The sequence below is a fragment of the Sceloporus undulatus genome, chromosome 5 (assembly GCF_019175285.1).
Source record: "Sceloporus undulatus isolate JIND9_A2432 ecotype Alabama chromosome 5, SceUnd_v1.1, whole genome shotgun sequence".
Lineage (NCBI taxonomy): Eukaryota > Metazoa > Chordata > Lepidosauria > Squamata > Phrynosomatidae > Sceloporus > Sceloporus undulatus.
The window spans coordinates 83,427,184-83,447,811 of record NC_056526.1 but is presented as its reverse complement, the minus strand read 5'-3'; the positions used below and the strand labels follow the sequence as shown (position 1 = coordinate 83,447,811).

The 20,628-nt window shown below is 39.7% G+C and overlaps 1 protein-coding gene across 1 annotated transcript in view; it reads right to left on the bottom strand.

Moving 5' to 3' along the window:
• Nucleotides 1–20,628, bottom strand: part of SRPK2 (SRSF protein kinase 2) — a 118,513-nt gene that overhangs the window by 44,464 nt on the left and 53,421 nt on the right. The window contains 1 exon segment of the mRNA XM_042467084.1: nt 620–774. Within this exon segment, the coding sequence (XP_042323018.1) occupies nt 620–774 (155 nt within the window).

Here is a 20,628-nt window from a genome sequence, read left to right as displayed (position 1 = left end):
TTACTGGCATATTGCTTATATCCATTTATTTTTCTAAAGTGCTGACATTCTAAACAATCACTATGGTGATTCTCAATCAGTAGGATATGTCCTCTAAGGCCAGGCATATTCAGATTACCAGGGAAATATATAGTTTGAAAAAACATACTTAATATGGGTAAGTGCTGTGTTCTGTCTTTTCTGATATTTACTGTAAAACTCTACCAAGGACATAAGAGGAAGGCATATTGGGCAATTCAGCACAACACAGAACAGAAAATGATATGTCTCATGCAATACACAGTGCATGGTACTGAAAAAGAAATAGAAATTTAGTGGTCATTCTTCCAGAGTATTTCTTAGCTGTCTTAGCTGGGAAGCATTGGAAATCCTTTCCTTTGTGAACAAAATCCTGCAATTCTCCCCTCTCCAACAATGTGGTATTGCTTGCTTTTTCCACTGCCATTTTTTGGAAATGATCAACACTACTTACCAATCAGGACTTTTTTGTGTGTATCTGCTACAGAAAGCAGAATTCCTGAAAGACCTCTTACAAAACATTCTGAGCTGTTCCAGTGAAACAATATATTTGGTAGCCAGTTCACCAATTAACATGTTGACACTGTTCATGCATGCTAACCTTTGCAATAATCTGCAGGATCTTCTTGCTCTTCATCATCAGAACCCAGAATCTCCTCCTCTGGCTCTGGAGGGGCTGGTTCTGGCAAAGGTGGAGGTGGTGGCGGAGGTGGTGGCGGAGGAGGTACAGAGGGAACTTTTTGCTGAGGCTCTGGCCTACAAATGGAAAGCAAAACATTAATAAAATAAAGTATTCAAACAACATATGTTTTGAATACTTAGCCACTACTCCTTTCTTGCTCTTTTATTCAACAACTTCATTGGTTTAATTCCTTAATAAATGCATTTTATCAGGACAAAAGAAACAAAACCTGCATACACAAGGTGCACAGAACTGCAAAAAAAATAATAATCAAAATCCAAATGTATTGTGAAACTAACTGCTGTGTGAGAGAGGGGGGGGGAGGAGAGAATGCACATATAAGTGCATACGTACAAGAGGTAATGTATCTTTAACAGATGTCCAATCTGCCTGTCAGCACCACAGTATCTATTACTTGTGAAGTACAAAAACATAGATCTGACCATGCTAATGAACAATGTATAAAGAGACCCCACAACCAATAAATATGGCACCTGGCCACCCTCTCACACTGGCTATAACTCTGAAGATGGGTTTCCTGTTCATTTTCCTAACTTTGGAAAATTTACTCCAGCACAAAAATAATTTAAGTGCATTTTATTCCAACAGGTCAGAATTCAAGGGCACAGGAATTATTGTAAAATTTCTAACAATTTTTTTTAATAGGTAGTGACCACTGGGAAAAACTAGCAAAAATACAGCGTGATCAAGGAATAATATTTTTAAAAAGAAGCAGAATACCATAAGACATCAAGTGAATATATTTAGCTGAACACAAGGCATGCACATCAGCACAGGAGGAGGGATACCTCATTCAGAAAGACTGCATCCAAAGCTTCCTTTTTTAAAATAACTATGAGTCATCACTTAAAATGGTAAAACTAAGGCTTAGTCACAGAGGCAATCTTAGTTTTTTCATCTAAATGGGATCTGATTCACATATTTTTATAGTTCCTACCAAGCTAGAAAATATTGTATCAGAAAAACTGACATTTTCTAAACCAAAGAGTGAGCAGAGTAATCCTTGTCTGAAAATCTAACATGCGGGGGCACAGGAGGATGATAGGAATTGATAGAGGTGTCTCTCTGTTAGACTCTATTAGCAGAGGGGGACTTTGCTTCTGGGAAGGTTTCTGCTATTATATAGTACAATGTAATGGTTTGACCACTGGACTATGACTCTGGCAGACTAGGATTCAAATCCCGGCTCAGCCATGAAACCCACTCCATGACCTTGGGTAAGTTATACTCTCTCAGCTTCGGGAGAAGGCAATGTCAAACTTCCACGGAAGAAACTTGCCAAGAAAACCTCGAGAAAATGGCTTAGGGTTGTCATAAGTCAGAAATAACTTGAAGGCATACAACAACAACAACAACAACAACAACAACAATGCAGTAAATGTTGTGATGTGCAGATAAAAGCAAGCTTAACTTGTTTGCTTAGAAAAGCAATATTCAAAACAAGATGCTCTTCACACCACCACCCCAAAAAAAGTTTCATTATATTAAGGTATCAGAAGTGTGCTAACTTTTTAATGTATTCACAAACTAAAGTACAATTATGGTTCCATCCTAAAAGCTGATTTAAGGTAAAGACTGCAGAAATAATAATCTGCTGGACAGAATACTAGCAAACCAGTATGTGAGGACAAGACTTCAAGAGGCTTGGGCTAATGCTACCTTCCCTCGATGATTTTTTTTCCCTTTTATCTTTCTAGTCTGAGGCAAACCATAGTCTTAACCAATAAATTATAATATTCATTTCCTTTCATAGGGTAGGTAGAACAAGTACCACCACTAGAACTATGTTCTTTCAAACCATGAAAAGAGATGAAATTGTTGGGAGAAGAGGAAGGAGCTTCCTTGAAAGTCTTCTTGCAACATCCGTGGTTTGGTATTACGTATAAAACATCCAAATGTCCTGTTTCAATCCAATTTTTTTAATTCCCATACTGCTAAAATGTCAAATTTGTTTTAAAGGTTCTAGTAAAATCCATAACAGAAAGACATTAAAGGACATTAGTTCTACATGTCTGTGCATGTAAAATCCAGAAAATGATCAAAAACAGGACTTTGGATGAAATGAAGTCCTAAGAGGAAGAGGCAGGATGAATTTGCCCTAAAAGAATGTAACTGTTGTGTAACTTCAAATCGTTTTTGACTTATGGTGAACCTAAAGTGAACCTATCACAGGATTTTCTAAGGCTGAGAGAGTGAGAATTGGCCAAGGGTTTTCCATGGCTGAGCAGAGATTTGATCCCTGGTCTTCGGAGTGGCAGTCCAATGCTCAAACCACTATGCCACACTGACTCCTACTCCCATAAGAATCTGGTATAAAGATTAACTTGATGTAAGATAATAAAACAATAAGCAGAGGCAGATCAGATAGTCTGAAGATGGTTCATAGAATAGTTGTGCTTTAATTAATAGGTTTTAAGAGTTGGCGTTGAACAATGAAACATCATACACAAGCAGTAAGCCTAACTAAAATTACCAGGGTTCCTTGGCAAATGCCACTGATAGTTCACTTACACCGTAGAGTTTCTGAAGATCCTAACAAAATGTCAGAGGGGAATGAAAAAGGCTAACTTAAAAGGATCCAGAGATGCAAAATCAGAAACAGGGGTAGGGTGGGACTGTCCCATTACAAGTGGTCAGCTTCTATAGGCAGTACAATATACTGGAAACAATAATTTATTGTGGTACAGTTATGGTACAATTGTTCCCAGAATAGCAAGGGAGTGTGAACAGATGGCAAAGCATGCTGGCAATTGTGACTCCTAAGAGGACAGTCTCTTTTTATATAGGATTGCAAAGGACAAAAGGGAGGGAGGGAGGTAGAGTCCTCTCACTGCAACCTTCTCCTCACTCAGTTATCTATTCCACACACACACCTCAGCACCTCCTGCTCTCAGGATTCATCCAACTGTACCAGGAGGATTTTACCCAGTAAAGATGACCTAATTTCTTTTGGAAGGAAGGAGGGAAGGAAGGGATCAAGAAAGAAAGAAAGAAAATCAGGCTTTTAAAAAAGAAGATATCATAGCACAATAATATAGCACAATAGCAACAGGGGAAGTGTGAAAATCAAGACAGACAACAAATGTGACTTTATGAAATCCAATCCACCCACTGATGATGTATACACTCATTCATAAAATCAACCATATTAACTACATGAAAAATGCTTCACAATTCCTATCAGCAAACCAATAATTAACATTCAGCTTTATTTATCATTCTTATTTAACACTGGGGACAATTAGACAGACATAATTTTTCAGCAAAATGTGCATTATCACATAAATCACAATTTTATATTATGTATTTTCCAACATATTTCAATAATCTAATGCTCTATATATCAAGCATTAAAAGATGGGATTTCATCTTGTCTGTGTAAAAAGAGAAAGAGAGAGAGAGAGAGAGGAGTGATAGTATATCCAAATAGCAATACTGTATTTATATCTCTTCCTATATTCCAGTGTTTCCATGACAACCAATTCAGATGTCTGTTTCCATTTCCAAGCACCAAAGACAACTCTAGGTAAGCAGAAAATTGGCTCTAAATGTGCCTTTTAAAGCAGGGAATTTTTACCATGCAATGTTACAAATGAGGGCTCTGTTGAAGCTGGCATCTTAGTCCCTGAAAGATATGTCACTTTTCTCTTGCTTCCAAACCATGTAGTATATCACCTGTTCACACTATATACATCTAGAGCAACAGTTACCATACTGAGCTCAAATGGGTTAATCTAACAATTTTTTCCATTCTATATCAAAGTCATCTGCCAATTTTGCATGTTCCGATATATATATAGGGTCACCATATCTCCTGGACAGCCAGGTTCTATCCCGATTCTAGGCATGCCACCCAAACTATCATTTGGCCTAGATTCCAAATTTTATTTTCTCTTTCTTTCTTTCTTTCTTTCTTTTTAGAGGCAAGTTAAGAAAGAAGACAGGAAGTTCGTTCTAGATGTGGTGCTGGAGAAAAGTGCTGAAGATCTTGTGGACAGCCAAAGAGACAAACAAATGGATCCTAGAACAGATCAAGCCAGAAATCTCCCTGGAAGCCAAGATGACAAAACTGAGGCTGTCGTACTTGGACACATCATAAGAAGGCACGACTCACTGGAAAAGACAATAATGCTAGGAAAAGTGGAGGGATGTGGAAAGAGAGAAAGGCCGCATGCTAGATGAATGGACTTTATTAAGGAGGCCACGGGTATGAATGTACAGGGACTAAGCAGAGCAGTGGAGGACAGATGGTTTTGGAGATGTCTCATCCACAGGGTCACCATGGGTCCAGATTGACTCAAGGGCAGGTAACAACAAAAGTCTAGCCCTCGTAGAAGCTGAGATATAGGGTAAAATGTGGATCAAATGTTTCTGCAGGAAACAAGTCCACCTGAGAAATTCAGGTATAAGGGAAACTAAAGGGAGTAGTGTGAGTGCAACAAATAAGCAAAAAGTGCACTGTGAAGGCACAAAGTGAGCAGAGAGAGGGCGCAGAAGAGAGAGAGAGCAAGCAGTGTGATAGGCAAAGCCAGTACTGTATCAAAAGAGGTAGGTATGATATGAGTCAGGATGCAAGGCAAGGAGATGTAATATCACAAGGTGAAGGAAAGAGTGAAGGGGAAGGGCATGCAGCAGCAAAGTACAAAGTAAAAGAGAGAGAAACATGGCAGAGGTATGAGTCCAGAGAGGGAGAATAATGGAGGTGAGGTGTGTCAGGAGCACAGTGACCAAGGCAAGGCAGTAGCAGCATAGGTCCCTAAGGAATAGTGCAAATCTTTGCTCCTGCACTCTGCTTCCTGAGATGGCCATCTCATGATACTACTGTGAGGAAAGAAGGAGCTGGGAAAAGGACAAGAAAAGAGGGTAGAGAGAAGCTTATTAAGAGAGATGGTTGATATGAATCTTCAGAATTTTAGAAAATGGACCCAATCAATTATAAAGAAAAAACAAAGTCTTCTTTGATGGACTAACTCCAGATTTATATCTCTTGAGAGCATGATATGGGAGTATGAACTGTTTACTCACACATGACTCCTACTAAGTTTAATCTGCATAAGAGAAGAATACCATTTACCTCTACAATGTAATCAAAAGAGTAGATACCAGAATAAAGATACAGAAAGGATCATTGTCAAGGATTATAAGAATTGCTGTCAAATATCTGCCACACTGCATTAGCACTTATTTTTTAAAATATTTTCTTACACTAAGGCAAGTTTTAGGCTTTTGAATAAAAAAACAACAGGATTTAGTATCTACTCTTTATATATCAAACGGAATCTACCCTTAAAGACACAGTTGCCATAAGCTTTGTGCACTGCAGTCTACTTTGCCGTAAGCTTTTGTGCACTACAGTCTACTTCATCAGATGCATGAATAAAATAAATAAAATAAAAGTTTTATTTATATACCGCCCTTCCGTAGATCAGGGCGGTTTACAACATAAAAGAAATACAAGGCAATAACCACAACAACCCAATAAAAACAGTACAACAGCAATGTAAAACAGTATAAAACCCCCGTTAGCCCATCCTCTTTGCCACAGGAGAGGAAGGGAGGCCCACTGAACTCTATTCGGGGAATGTAAGGTGGAAAAGAAAGGTTTTCAAGTCCTTTCTAAATTGGGCCAGGGAGGTCTCAGTTGGCAGATGTTTACATACATGATTGGGATGGCCGGGGGGGGAGGGGTAATTAGTATGGCTAGAGGGCATCTAAATTTTAAAAATTACAAACATTTATCATTATCTTAATTGGCATTAATGAACAATAATTGGGTATGAGCACAGACATCCTAGCACAGACGAGCTGCTTTAGCGTAAATATTTTGCTGAGAAATCAGAAAGGTGAAAGACAGCTAAAGTAGACTGTTTTCTAGTTATAATAAAGTATTTATTCTATATCTCCAATGGGTATTAGAGCATGCTTTCCCTTACTATTACTGCTGTTTGTCCTTATTTTCCTCTGTATCTTGCCCTGTGAATCAGATGGCAATGACTCCCATAGGGTTCCTGTAGTATTTTCATGGACTTGTCTGTACCTTTTTGCCATCAGTTAAAAATAGATGGGGAAAAAAGAAAGAATAATATAGTAAACTATCCTTCTGAAGACATAGTTTTAACTTCATGATGCAAGAGGGTGTTCAATACCTCCTTGTGCAATGCCTCCCTCTCCTGTGTAAAGGCAGCTTGACAGTACTGATATACACTTTTTACCATTTACAGAAAGGGTGACCATTTAGTGGCTGGGAGCCAATTCAGGCAGCATCAGGTTGCAATACTACAGCTGGGAGAAAAGATCAATCATTGTCCTCCCACAGCGCCAGTGTATCCACTGGATATCCAGAAAGGTACTTGTGTTCTTTTTCATCAGCTGCTGAACTGCAGCTGGATGCTGCCAAAGTGCCTTTCACCCTCTCACTTTCACTTCTCACCATTTGTAGTATGTCAGGGGCTGAGAAGAAGCCTTGCATGGAGGGGAGGACACAAAAGAAAATCCCCATAAATATACTCACAGTTATGATCTAGGAGCATCATATAATACCATGCCCTAGAACTGCACATATCCTCAACATCCTAAAATATGTACTCTGCAGTAATAAATGTCACATTGTTATCATACATTATTCATGTTCTAAAGGGGACAACAGTCATTTCTGTAAATAAAACAATTACAAGATACCTGTATGAACCTGCTTTGGAGGTGATCACAAACTCTCTTCAAAAATATTAGCTAATTAATATCTGAAAACTGACCAAACTGCTTTTGTCTGAATTTTTGTTTTTCTATAAATATATGACAAAATATATTAACATACACATCTAGATACTTTGCAGAAATTTTTTTCCCAAAGAAAAATATTTGAGTTTTTAGATTTTTTGGAACATAAGAAGCACCCTAAGTAATAACTAATTCACCATATCAAGATAACAAGATAAATGGAAGAGACCAAAAGCCACCTGAATCCATCCCTTTGCTCCAGGCTAACAGCACCACAACTCAATCTACACAGCCTATATGTCAGTGTGCCATTATCAACACAACAAGTAGCTCCAGAGGAGGCTCATCTGTATGCCATGAATCACTCTGGCAAAAGAAATCAATGAAAAGGACTGGGGGAGCATACTTTCCTACCCAAAATACACGTCAAGACAGGCCTGAGCAAAAACTCAGCCACTGAATGATTCCCAAAGGTAATATTACAGTGTGCAACACTTCACCATCCGACATCCTGCTTCTAGTTGTGGCATGCTAAGTTGTTATCCTTTAATGGCCCTCAGGCAAGAAAACTTAAGAGGAGAGGCCTAGAGATGCAGTAAAAAACTACGGTAAACAAATGAACATTCCTCTCCGCTATCAAAAAGTAATCAGCATATCTGTCTTTATACAGGTTTACTGAAGTGTATGTCCTATAAAGTTCAATGAGGTCTTCTCTCATAATAGCATGTATTCTAACTATGATTCTATGTACAGAATTGTAGTCTAAACGTGAAGGATTTAGACAAAACATCAGTGATTTATTATGAAAACAGACTGAACCAAAAGTAGATCAACATAGAATGGTGTGATTTTTAAGAAGCTAAGTATTTGAATTTTTTGTACATAATGCTTAAAATTAAAATGTTTGTAGATATGAATTACTAAGTGCAAAATACTACAGTGGGGGGGGGGGGGAAAGGTTTAACATTAAACATTTCAAAAACTTTGACATGGCTTTCAAATCATTTTTTATTAGCATGTTCTGTTTGGAAGACAGGTAAGAATCTTATAACAACAACAAAAATGACAGGAGAACTTTATCTACACCTTGGTTATCAATACACTGTTCAGAAATGTCTTGGCTTAGAATATTTCTAATACAGTACGAGCTTTTTGCTTGCACATAAGGGAAGGTTTTAGATATTAACCTGTAATAATAATCTCTCTCTCTGAACACACACACACACACACACACACACACACACACCATATAGACTACATTAGCACATTACACAAAGCCAGAATTTAATTGCCTGTAATTGTGATTTGTTTGAACATCCAAACTAATCTATTTAAAAAATATATATTCTTCAGCAGCAAACCCCAATTTGAATCTAAAGTTTATTGTTGGTTTGTAAATACTTGCTTGCTTTAACTGTGGTTTGTCATTATTTCAAATGTTGAATCACGGTATCAATCTGTGCCATTCACCAATGTGTACACAAACTATATGGTAAGGGTAGGGAATATTTTAAATATTTTTTTATAAAATTAAGGACCTCATTCTCACCTTGGAAAGTGTTGGTGGGAGTCAAACAAACAACTGGTAAGGACAAAACAAAACTAGCCATAACTTAGGTGCCCCCACCTGATCAACAGAAAACAGCACAGAAGCAAGAATGGGCTGTGGAGTCCTACTGCTCAGCAGCCTTCTCTCCCTGCTAGCCACCTGAATGGCTGTGGGGAAGCTGCAGAGAGAGGAGGTAAGTAAGATACACCTTGGACTATTTTTTAGCTTTTTCTTAGCATGCAGCAGTTCAGATGGTGGCAGGACAACTGCCATTAGGACTGCAAGGTAAAATGGTCAAAATCTAGTTTTAAAATCAAATGTGCAAATCTGGATTGTAGAGGCCATTCAAGAGTCGGGAAGCACCACTAGCCATTCCTGCTGATGAGGTAGCTAGTTATTGTGGCAGCTCATGCTATGAAAAAAATGAGGAAGGAGTAGTTAAGTATACAGGTTGAGTATCCCTTCTCTGAAAATCTGAAATGCTTCAAAAATCCAAAACATTTTCAGTGCCAACATGACCCCACAAGTTCAATGGTACAAACTTTGTTTTATGCATAAAATTATTTAAAATTATTCCATAAAATTACTTTCAGACTATCTGTATAAGCTATATATGAAGCATAAATGAATTTCATAACCAGACTTGCATCCCAGCTGCAAGATATCTCACTAGATATAAGCAAATATTCCACAATCCAAAAAAATCCAAAACAGGAAACATTTCTAGTCCCCAGCATTTTGGATAAGGGATACACATCATGCATTAGAGTGTTATCTGCTGGTTGAAACAAAAGGGAAAGTGAGGAAGGAAATTGCCACCCCAAGAAGAAGTCACTGCAACAACTGAAATCATAGGGACAGGAGCTTCTATCTTTATCAATACATCTTCAATTTAAATTTAAAGATAGACTTACATTACATATTTTTAATATGTTTTGCTCTGCTATATCAGGGATGACAATTGTGTGACCCTTCAACAGTTATTGAACTACAACTCTCAGTAGCCCCAGATAGTACAGTCAATAGTGAGGAATACTGGGAGTTACTGTTCTACAAACTCTGGAGGACCACACAATAGCACCTCTGTGCTACATCCACACTTCTTATATTACAAGTTTATGAATAGTCCTATCTCCTAAAACAATCCTCAAGCTCACTCAATTCAGTTTGAAAGTGGGAATTTACAAAGCTACACCCACTATATTTAAATGTATGGGCTTAAATCCATTTGCTAGTCCCAACTAGAGTAGACTCACTGAAATTCATGTAAGTAATCAGCAACTGATTCAGTGGACCTACAGTATTCTAGTTGAATTAACTAACTGAATTTAAACACAAGTATGAACCAACAGTTGAGCAAAAGCTGTAGAAGGGATGTCATAGGTTCTAGAAAATAATGTACACGCCAAAATTCTTCAGTGGATCCCAACATCCAACAGAGAACAACCCTTCAATGAAGAAACAGTAAGCAGTAACTATAAAATATATCAAACGGCAATACTTGCTAGAATTCTGAGAAACTACATAAACCATAGGCCACCACACAAACCACTAACTATTTATTGAGAAGCACAGTTATCCTTCTAATCCCGAGGCTGTTTTAGGAAACCTATAACCTATGAAACCTAGAAGAAATACTTATGATTCAAGATTAATCCTCCCCTCTACCTAGATGTCATTACGTCCCATCATGTAGCCCATTTTATGTCTTTCGTAAGGCATGTGTTTGAAATCTTCTTGAAGTATGGCAATCGAGGATCTTTTGGTTGACTCAGTGCTGTATGATACTCTAAAACTATTAACACAGAATCATGGAAAAATACTGTGGAATATTCTGGTTTTCCCTCCTTAATGCATTCTCTGTGGTAAAACAAAATAGATAAGAGATAGGAAAGCACAGAGACAAACTTGGAGTAAGTTTTTAATCTTCACAAACAGTGACAACAGTGTGGGAGTATAATAATGAAACCAAGAAAAAGGCTGAAGTACAAAATGTGATTTAATCTGAAAAAATACTCATAAAGTAGAACTGAAAAGACTGGAAAAATTGAATGCATTCAGAAACCTGATGACAGGTAAAGTAAAATGAGTGCAGAAATACATCACTCCACAGAAGGCATAAGGGCAACAAATTCTCTACATTACAACATGCTTATAATAGGCATTTGGATAAACTACATGCAAAGCACACTAATTATTCCATCTGTTTTCTTCAGCTCGAAGAAAGTTCAGTTTTGAAAATAAAATACAATTCATAATCCATCTGGATATTGAAGTAGTAAGGGCTCTCTTACCTCACTGACCCTGCCATAACCGACAAAGATGGGATGGTGGGATTGCCCCTGAAATAATCTAGAAAGGAAGTACCTTCAACACTCTCCTTGCATCCAACAACTGAAATACTTTCTCCTATGGAAGAGGAAATGCTCAAGGCTGAGGGAAAGCAAAATCAGTTCCTGACCTGTCAAAGGAAGTTCACCTTACACTTAAAATCTGGGTCAGGATGAAGGGCTGCTTTGGGACTGTGAATAATACATTGATTTGTCTAGGATGACGTGCACAGAACAGTTCCCAAGCAACAAAGAATACTAAACAGAAAACCACCCCTTCAAGGAAACACTTACCCCTAACAGCTCAAAAAGGAGGCTGTTAAAACCTTCAGCACCAAGTTGAGATTCTAAAGGAAACTGCAAACAACAGGCAAAAATCATATTTGCTGTTATATATACATTCATGTGTGAGTGTATGCGACAGAGAGAGATTAATTTTATTCAAAGCACCCACAGTATCTTGCCACAACATTCAAATATTTCTGTTTGATTAGTGACACACACACATGCATCAATTCAATGCTGGAAATGAGAAGCTAAAAGATTTATTATATCACATGACAGATTCAATAAAATTAAACACTCTTTAGATAATTTCTTCTCTTTTCTTTTTATCCCTCTGTCTCCCATCTTTGAGAAAGCATAGGATGAGACAGATGTTGCTCTTAGCAGAATGAACAGCACATAGCTGACACCAAGCTAAAAATGGTTTCTGTGTAAAATCAAATACTACTGATGGTATGACTGTACAATGCTGAAAAGAACTACTGTGTCATGTATTGCTCGTATCCCTCCTTCCCAGTCACCAGTCAGACTCAGGATTAGTCTGAATAGATCAGGATAGAAAATCAGACCTTGTCGCTGGGTATCTGTGCATTTTCATTTTTCATTCACTTACTATACAACAGTCATCAGACCCAAGGCTAGTAGCTTCAAAAAGCAAGATACACAAGACTAGTACAATGAGAAGCTGGCTGCTTGAGCTTCCTCAGTTTAGACAAGTACCTTGATCTGTAATTAATAAGGGAAGTAAAAACAAATATGAAACCCTTTGTCAAGTGCATCAGTTACACTGACAGTGAATTCTGATGAAAAACAGGTATCTTTCTCTGCATCTACAGAGGGGGTCCACCTTGGGATTTCCAGAACTTTGACCTACTTACACAAATGTTTCTTCTGTGTAAGACACTTATTTGGATCCAGATTGTGAAGACTTAGGCAAATTCACTTGACAATTACACATGTCTCAAGTGGAAGGCAGCAATCCAAGTGAGATAAAGCTCCACCCAAGAAAGCAAGACTGGCCCTTCCTCTTATGCTTGAGAGACCTGTTTCGCCCCATTTATATAACCAGCTTATACTGTACAATTTGACTAGGACATACTCCCTGCAGCAAGCATCTTACTCCAAAATCCAGCACATACAAAAATGAAAAGAGTGTTCTGAATGAGAACATTTACACCCAAATGAATTCCATACACTCAGGCTGGCATCAATAGTTAACATCAGTGTGTTCAATTCAGCTAGAGAAGCTTCTGCTTCTAGTTCTACCTGCCTCTTTCCACCAATAACTAATCATACTGTATGCCTCTAAATATAATTTAAAAGTGGCAAGTGTAGAAAAATCGCTTCTCGGCCTTTTGGCTAAGATCAAGTGTGTGTAGAAAAATCCATGCAGCTCATTCACTCCCCAGTCTAATGACAGTGGAAGGCTAGAAGTGACTTGGACAAGGGACTGCTGTTCATCTCATGGTCTGACCAGGCCATCTATCTCAGATCCAGAGTAGAATTTACTTCGTAAGAAAATGAGAGTACAGTGGACCCTTGTTACATGCTGGGGTTTGGTTCCAAGATCCCCCATGGATAAGTCCCATTAAATATAATGACATAGCAAAATGGTGTCCCTTATAAAAAAAGGAAAATCAAGGTGTGATATTTGAATTTTATACTTTTTTTGAACATTTTCAAACCATGGATGCTTGAATCCATGTATAAAAAATCCGTGTATAATAAGGGCTAACTGTATACTCAAAGAGGTAGGCCTAAATACACTAAGGATCCTCTGATCTTGAAAACTAAGCAGGGTCAACCCTGATTACTATTTGGATGGGATGCAGCCAATGAACAACATTTGCTGAAGGCTATATTTCAGAGAAAGGGACTAGCAAAACCACCTCTGAATATTCCTTGCCTAAGAAAACTGTATGGAATTCATGCAGTCACCACAAATAGACAGGTGACTTGAAGGTGTGCACACAAACATACACAAAGGTGCATATTTCTTTCATCTCTGGAATCAATATATAATCAGGGCAATGGGTACCATTTCTCCCAAGTGCCCCCTCTCACAGAATGAAGCTGAACCAATCCTCTAGTTTTCTATGGAGCTGATGTTGGCAGAAAATTTAGAATGTGTCCAAACGTAGGCTAGATAGAGACTGCTTGAATATCTTTCCATGATTGTGGGGTCAGTAAAATAAATTAATGAATAAACCCTGCCATCATGGTACTGGTAAAGAGTCATGCAGTGGAACTATTTTAAGCGGTCCAAGATTTAATTATGTCCTTAATTATTATGCCCTTGGACACAAGAATGTAGATGACTTGATTGGCCAATGTGAGCCATTTGCACTATGCATATAAAATCACTTGGATCTGATCTGGATACTATAATTGCTACATGTCAAGAGGATGTAAACTTGGCCTTATTTGTCCAGTCATTATGGACACATTACAATTTGTACTGCCTGAGAAAGTGGAAAGGATTCTTGGAGACATGAGGGCTATCTACCACATGCCTGGTATATCCTTGCCCTTCCTGGTTTATAAAAAGATTGGTGGAAGACTGAGTGTGTAGAGGGAGTGGGAAATGTCCCTCCATAGCAAAGAAGGCTTGCAGCATGCCTAAAAGGGGCAGGAACAAAAAATGAGCCCCATATCCAGTATGGCCACCACCAGCCACCAAACACCCTTGCTCATCTTTTCTTCATGCAAGGGAGGCAGTTAGGCAGCACCACTGCCTAGCTCCTCCTTCCTTCTCCCAGCATGCCCATCTCAATTGTTACACATTGCAGGACATGGTCAGGGAGCGACTCCCTCACAGCCCAGCCCAGCTCATCCCATCCCTACTTTGCACACCATCGATCCAGCCAGTAATGTCTGTCTCAGCCATATCCAGCTTGCCTCCTCCTCTTCTGGTTTATGCCTCTTGGCTGAGAAAGTTCCAGCTGCAGCCACATTCTTGGATGCAAGGACAAAAGCAAGGAAGAGCAGAGGCCAACCACTCAGTCACTGCTCCCAAGGTGACCGGAGGCAAAGGGAGCAGCAACGAAAAGGCTTTCCTTCCATCCTTTCCTCTTTCCCAGCGAGGCGTAACAAGCATCCCATGCTCACCTTTCCATCCTTGCCAGTCACAGAATGAGGAGGACAGAGGATGCTTCCTCATTGCTGCCGCTGCCCCTTGCTTTGGCCGGCCAGCTCACCAACCAGCCAGCCAGCCAGCCAGACTTTCTCTTTTTTTTCTTGTGTGCAAGATTATGGCACCCACTACCAAGAGAGGCTCATGACTTCATACAGCCGGGGGAGGGGGTGGCCTCTCTTAGCTGAGAAGCACAACCCAGATACAGTGGAGGAGATGGCAGCAAGCCAGCATAGGCTAAGCACATACCGCTGGCAGCTGTGTAAAGAACATTTGCAGAAGGAGGAGGAGCTGGCAGTAAGGAGCATGCCCCCATCATCCTCATCTCATTACTGGCAAGGATGGAGAGGGGTTCACATGATGGAACTTGCCAGGTTCTGGCAGGAGAGAGGCAGCCAGGCAGCCAGGCAGGCCAACCAGCCAGTTGCTGCTCCTTTTGCATCAGGTCAATTTTGGAGCAGCAACCAAGCAGCCAACTGGCTGGCTGGCTGGCCCTCCTTCCTTCTGCTCTCACACATGAGAATACAGCACCTGGCACTAAGCCACACAGCTTCATGCAACCAGGCCCCCCACACTTCTTTTGGCCTAGGAAGTAGTGACTATCTTCTACTTCAGCTGAAAAGCATGAACTGGAGGCAATGGTGGTGAGCCAAGCACAGCCAGGGCAGATACTGCTGTCCAGGTAGCCTGACAGTGACAGGGCACTCCTTCATCCTCATCCTGCAACTGGCAAGGGTGATACTGATGCCTCCCTCGCCATCTCAGTCAGTCTGGGATTCAATTCATGATTTCAATATCTGTACCAAGTACAGGAACGTATCCTCTGTGGATATGAGGGTTGTAATGTATTTTAAAAGCCTCCCTCAGTTCCACTGTACTGGAAAGCTACCGGTCAGTTTCTGATATCCGATTTTTTAGTATGGTACTGGAATGTGTGGTGGCATGTCAGTTCTGGATGCAACCATGACCCTTAGAGGGTGTGATTAAAAACATTTCCCTTAAAATAACAAAAAAAGTGATAGCCTTTGGCAACTTGAAAAACTACATTAGGGACACATCTGGCCCATAGTGCACACTTTTCACACCTCCATTTTAACCATAAGTGATCTAAAAGCCTGTGCTGCATGGTAGAGCATAAATTCTCAAAATTCAAAACAAGCAAGAAGCAGCCTATCTTTTAAAAAAACAAAACTGCCTTCTATCTCTCCAAATTTGGGAGCACAATCCAAACATTCTGAGGCACCAATGGAAGTATCTACCAGCATCCAAATCATTTGTTTATTAAGTGGCAATCATACCAGGATTGTTTTGCATTCCAGTATAAAGGCCCATCTAACCATTTGCACCTTCTCACCTTTGATTTCTGATTCTTCTGCTGCACCTGATTGATAAAAAAAATATTGACTCTATGGAACCCATGCACACTGGTTAAGAGTCAGCTTTGAAGGAACAATTCCTTGACTTTGGCCTGAGTCAGTAAGCCATATAGATCTGAATGTCAATGTGACACCAGCTCAAATGCCAAGAGCATACAGAAAAAATCTGAAAAGTTACTTTTGGAAATTACAATTCTTAGACCCTCCAGCAAACACAGCCAACAGCCATCTTGACTGGAGGATTCTTGGAGTTATACTCCTTCGTGCCAATAATTTTCTAAGGTTTATCTCACGGTAGCCATCTGCAATTTCAGAACTGCCCTCTCCAAAGGAACCCAGCACAAAGCTTAAACATTCTCAAGAAGTACTAGGGAAAATCTTTTAATCTTATTTTTATCTTAATATTTATTCAGTTAGGGCTTTTTTTTAAGTCATGTGCTTCACATGGTCAGCTATCCCTAACTTTATGTATCAAGTGACTTCTGTTCATCACAGCAAAGCTTTTAATAGATTAAAATTCAAACCAGTCATAGTTCTCAGCATGTCAGGTGCTAAGAGCAGGTCTGCGTTGCATAGCAAAAAGTCCTCATGATAATTCAAATCCAGCACCCATGAGTTCCTAGGGGAATTGCATTGCACTGCCTTGCAGAATAATTCATCACCTTAAAGGTGAAGGGAATATAATGAGCAAATAAACAATCATAACTTTGCATCCCCCATGCTATTAAGTATAGCACACTGCATTAATGATATTGGTTAAAAGATGTTTGTAACATTCTAGATCAAACTGCCAATCTTTTGAAATTATGTCAGCTCATCTACTTGAAATGCTAGCACAATATCATATTATGGAATATCATTACACACTTGTTAATGCAAGACATTCTAAGCATTTATGAGCTGTGCTATACTTTGAAGAATGAATGCACAGCCTCTGTAACACAAACATAATTTAACAACCAACATTTCAGAATGCTTGGACTACCCCCCCACCTTTTTTTTTTCAAGATGGGGACATCATTTGCCCTCCCTCCGTCTCCTGGGACTTCTGTTCTCCAGGAATTCTCAAAGATTATTGCCAGAGGTTCTGAGATTACCTCTGCCAACTCCTTCAATATTCTTGGATATTGTTCATCTGGCCTTGGAGTCGTGAATTCATTTAGTCTACTCCAAGTCTAGTCCACTTCAATTCATTTAGATTATGAATTCATTCAGATATGTAAAATATGATGCATTCCCCTTTAAAATACCAATAGAGCAATCAAGAATGCAGCCCTTAGTTCAAAGTACTAAAAACAAATACAAAACTCACTCCCAAATATTGGCTCCCATCACTTTTCACAGGATGCTTTTATTTCACCCTCCACTACAAAATATAGGTGTTATTTTTAAAAATATGTTGACCTAAGGCCCACCATGTTGCTCCATTAAAGTGGATTAGACTTGGACTGAACAGACCTCTAATAAAGGATGCTGTGCTTCCATCCCCTTCCAGCACAGGGACCAGGTCAAGCCTGCCTTGGGGATCCCTTCTTCACAACTAGGGACTTGACACCAACAAGGTATAGATTGCTGTTTGTCTTTATTGTTGAAACAGTTTCACTGGTTACTGGTTCATTACAGGGCACAATTCAAAGTGCTGGTTATGACCTATAAAACCCTATACAGCTTAAGTCCAGATTATTTGAAGAATTGTATCTCCTCATATGTGTTCTGCCAGAACACTAAGATCTTTGGGGGAAGGCTCTTTCTCTCAGTCCCACCACCATCGCAGGCTCACTTGGTGAAGACAGGAGAGAGAGCCTTCTCAGTGGCAGTTCCCACCCTCTGGAATTCCCTTCCATGGAAGGCTAGCCTGGCCCCTGCTTGCTTTTCATCGGCAAGCTAAAACGTTTTTATTTATGAAGGCTTTTAATCTATAATCATGCCAAGGTGGCTGTTGGGGTGTGTGTGTTTGGTTGTGCCTTTTAGGCTTTGTATGTGTGTATAGTGGTTTTATACTGTCATTAGATTATTTTAACTGTTGAGAATTTTTATTGCATTGTTCTTTTTTTAATGTTTTTATATGTGAAATTCCTTCTGGGAGAAAGGCAGCAGACAAATGAAATAAATACATAAATAAAAATATTTTCACAGATTGCAATGTCTGTGGTCTCTCTCTACTGCCTCTTTCTCTTGCATCCTCCTTTGCTTTTTCTCTCTGCCACATCCTCCTTCCCATGTCTTTATCCTCATCCTCATCTCCTCCTTGCTCTTCCATCTCTGCTTCTTCCTACCTGCTTCTGAATTCCCCACCATTCCTGCAATGTCTTTCTCCTGCTGATCTGCTTGGCGGTGGAGCTGCTTGTGCTGCCACCATGCCATTAGCCTTTTTCTCATTTCTTCTGAGGTCCCATGAGGCTTATTGGTAAGTCAGGCGAATGGGTCCTAATAAAGGTGGTCATCCCAAGACCCCCTTCTGCACACCACAGATGTCTTCTGAAAAAGACATTTTTTAATGAATTGGGGGGTGCATGGATATTCTGGATAAAAGGGAATTTCACCATGTTCTTGGTATCCCTTTGTTCTTAGGCGCAGAAAAGGCTTTAAAAAACAAAAACAGGGAAGACACATTCTAGTTCATTTCTCAGTTTTAAAAGGTGTATTCCTAAATGGCAAGAGATTGAACTTGGCCGAAAACAGCCATGAAGGTCAACACCATGGCAAAATTGCCCCTCATGTCTAATTGATAACATGGGGGCATTTGTAGGTGCTTTTTTAAAAAACCTATCCCTCCCTCCAAATAGGAAGCTCTTGGGAGGCCACAAGAACCCCCAGAAATGTCCTTAGCAGATAGCATGTGACTCAGAATCTGCAGGTTTCCCACCTTTGCCGATCAGGACCAGTCCGACCCAAGAGGGAAAAAAAGACAAAAAATGTCTTTCTGCCAACCCTCCTTGGCCATGGCTTTCTTAACAAATGGGAAAAGCTAAAACTTGTGCACTGCCAGAAAAAAAATCCAGTTCCAAAATAATATCTGAGCAGTTCAAAAATATTTCAAGCAAAGGTTGAATTATGTTTGTTGATTTTTTAAAAATGAGAGATTTCAGAGAAAGTAAATAGTCCAGAATCCCAGAACAGAATCTTAGAGTAAGAAGAGACCACAAGGGTCATCCAGTCCAACCCTATTCTGTCATGCAAGAAGACACAATCAAAACAACCCCAGCAGGTGGCCATTCATGTTTAAAAACTTTCAAAGGAGGAGACTCAACCACTCTCAGAGGCAGCTATTCCACTGTTGAACAGATCTTACTGTCAAGACATTCTTGCTAATGTTAAGGGGGAATCACTTTTCCTGTAGTTTCAATCCATTGCTTCGGATTCTCAAGTCTCTTGCTCTGGGTCCTGTTCTCTGGAGCTACAAAAACACAAACATGCTCCTTCTTCGGGCATTAATCAGATGTATCTATTTTTCTTCCTCCAGCCAAAGACATTTCCATAGACTCTACCACTGCTCTTCATAAGAGTATGCACTGTTCACCAGTTTCAAAGATGAAGGAAATAACTCTATAACTTCCTGACAACTTACATAAAGTTAGCAATGTTATAATTAAAATGGTGATACCATAAAAAGATCCAGATATGACCTTTTCAATAAGGACATTGTTGGGGCAAGGCTACATGAAATATTCATATATGAACATATTCTCACAGGTCAGCAGCCAGTTTGCTCCCTGAAGCTATGTAAAGATCCCATCAAATACATCAAGACAAAATTCAAGGACAACATTATTAAGCTCTGAGGAAATCACAATCTGTTGAGATCTATCACTGCGATAAGAAGACAGCTACATATTAATCTTGAAGAGGCACTTGTATGTATGAGTTCGTAGTTCTCTAATGACCCTTCTTCATTGGAAATAAAAGGTCCCTCTGTTATCTTATATTTAATGACAAAAGTCAGTTATATCCTAGATTTCTTTACTACTCCCCCCAAAAGACACCTCCAAAGCTATTAAAAGATTTAATGATATACATGATGATAGCTGTGTGGTAAAACTCTTGCTGGTTATTCTAGGACCTCATTTAATTGTGTGTACTAAGAAGGGTGTGGCTGAGACCCACAGTACTGCCTGCCCATACGACAGTTTCCCCTCCTGTTCATTGTGTTCCACTATAAATCACGTTTTGTTTATCATAGGTTTTGACTATAAAAATGACAAAAAGAAGGGGTGAAGTAATCCAGCCGCATCCTTGAGACTATGGCCCAAAACAGATAGGCAGATGGGGGCGGCTTCCAGCCACTCTGGGTATGTGGGGCTTAGACGATGCACACTCCTGGGGCACCCAGCAGCTGTCCCAGAGCCACCTAAGGCAGTCCAAAACCAGCCCTAAAAGGAGCATATTTTTCAGCTCCTTGCCACAGTCCCATTGGGGACTACAGCAGGAGGTGCCTTCAGGGCTGTGGCATGTGTTTGCTATGGCCCCGGGGCGATCGGGCCGGGATTAGCTTCTGGCCACTCCTTCCTGCCCATCTG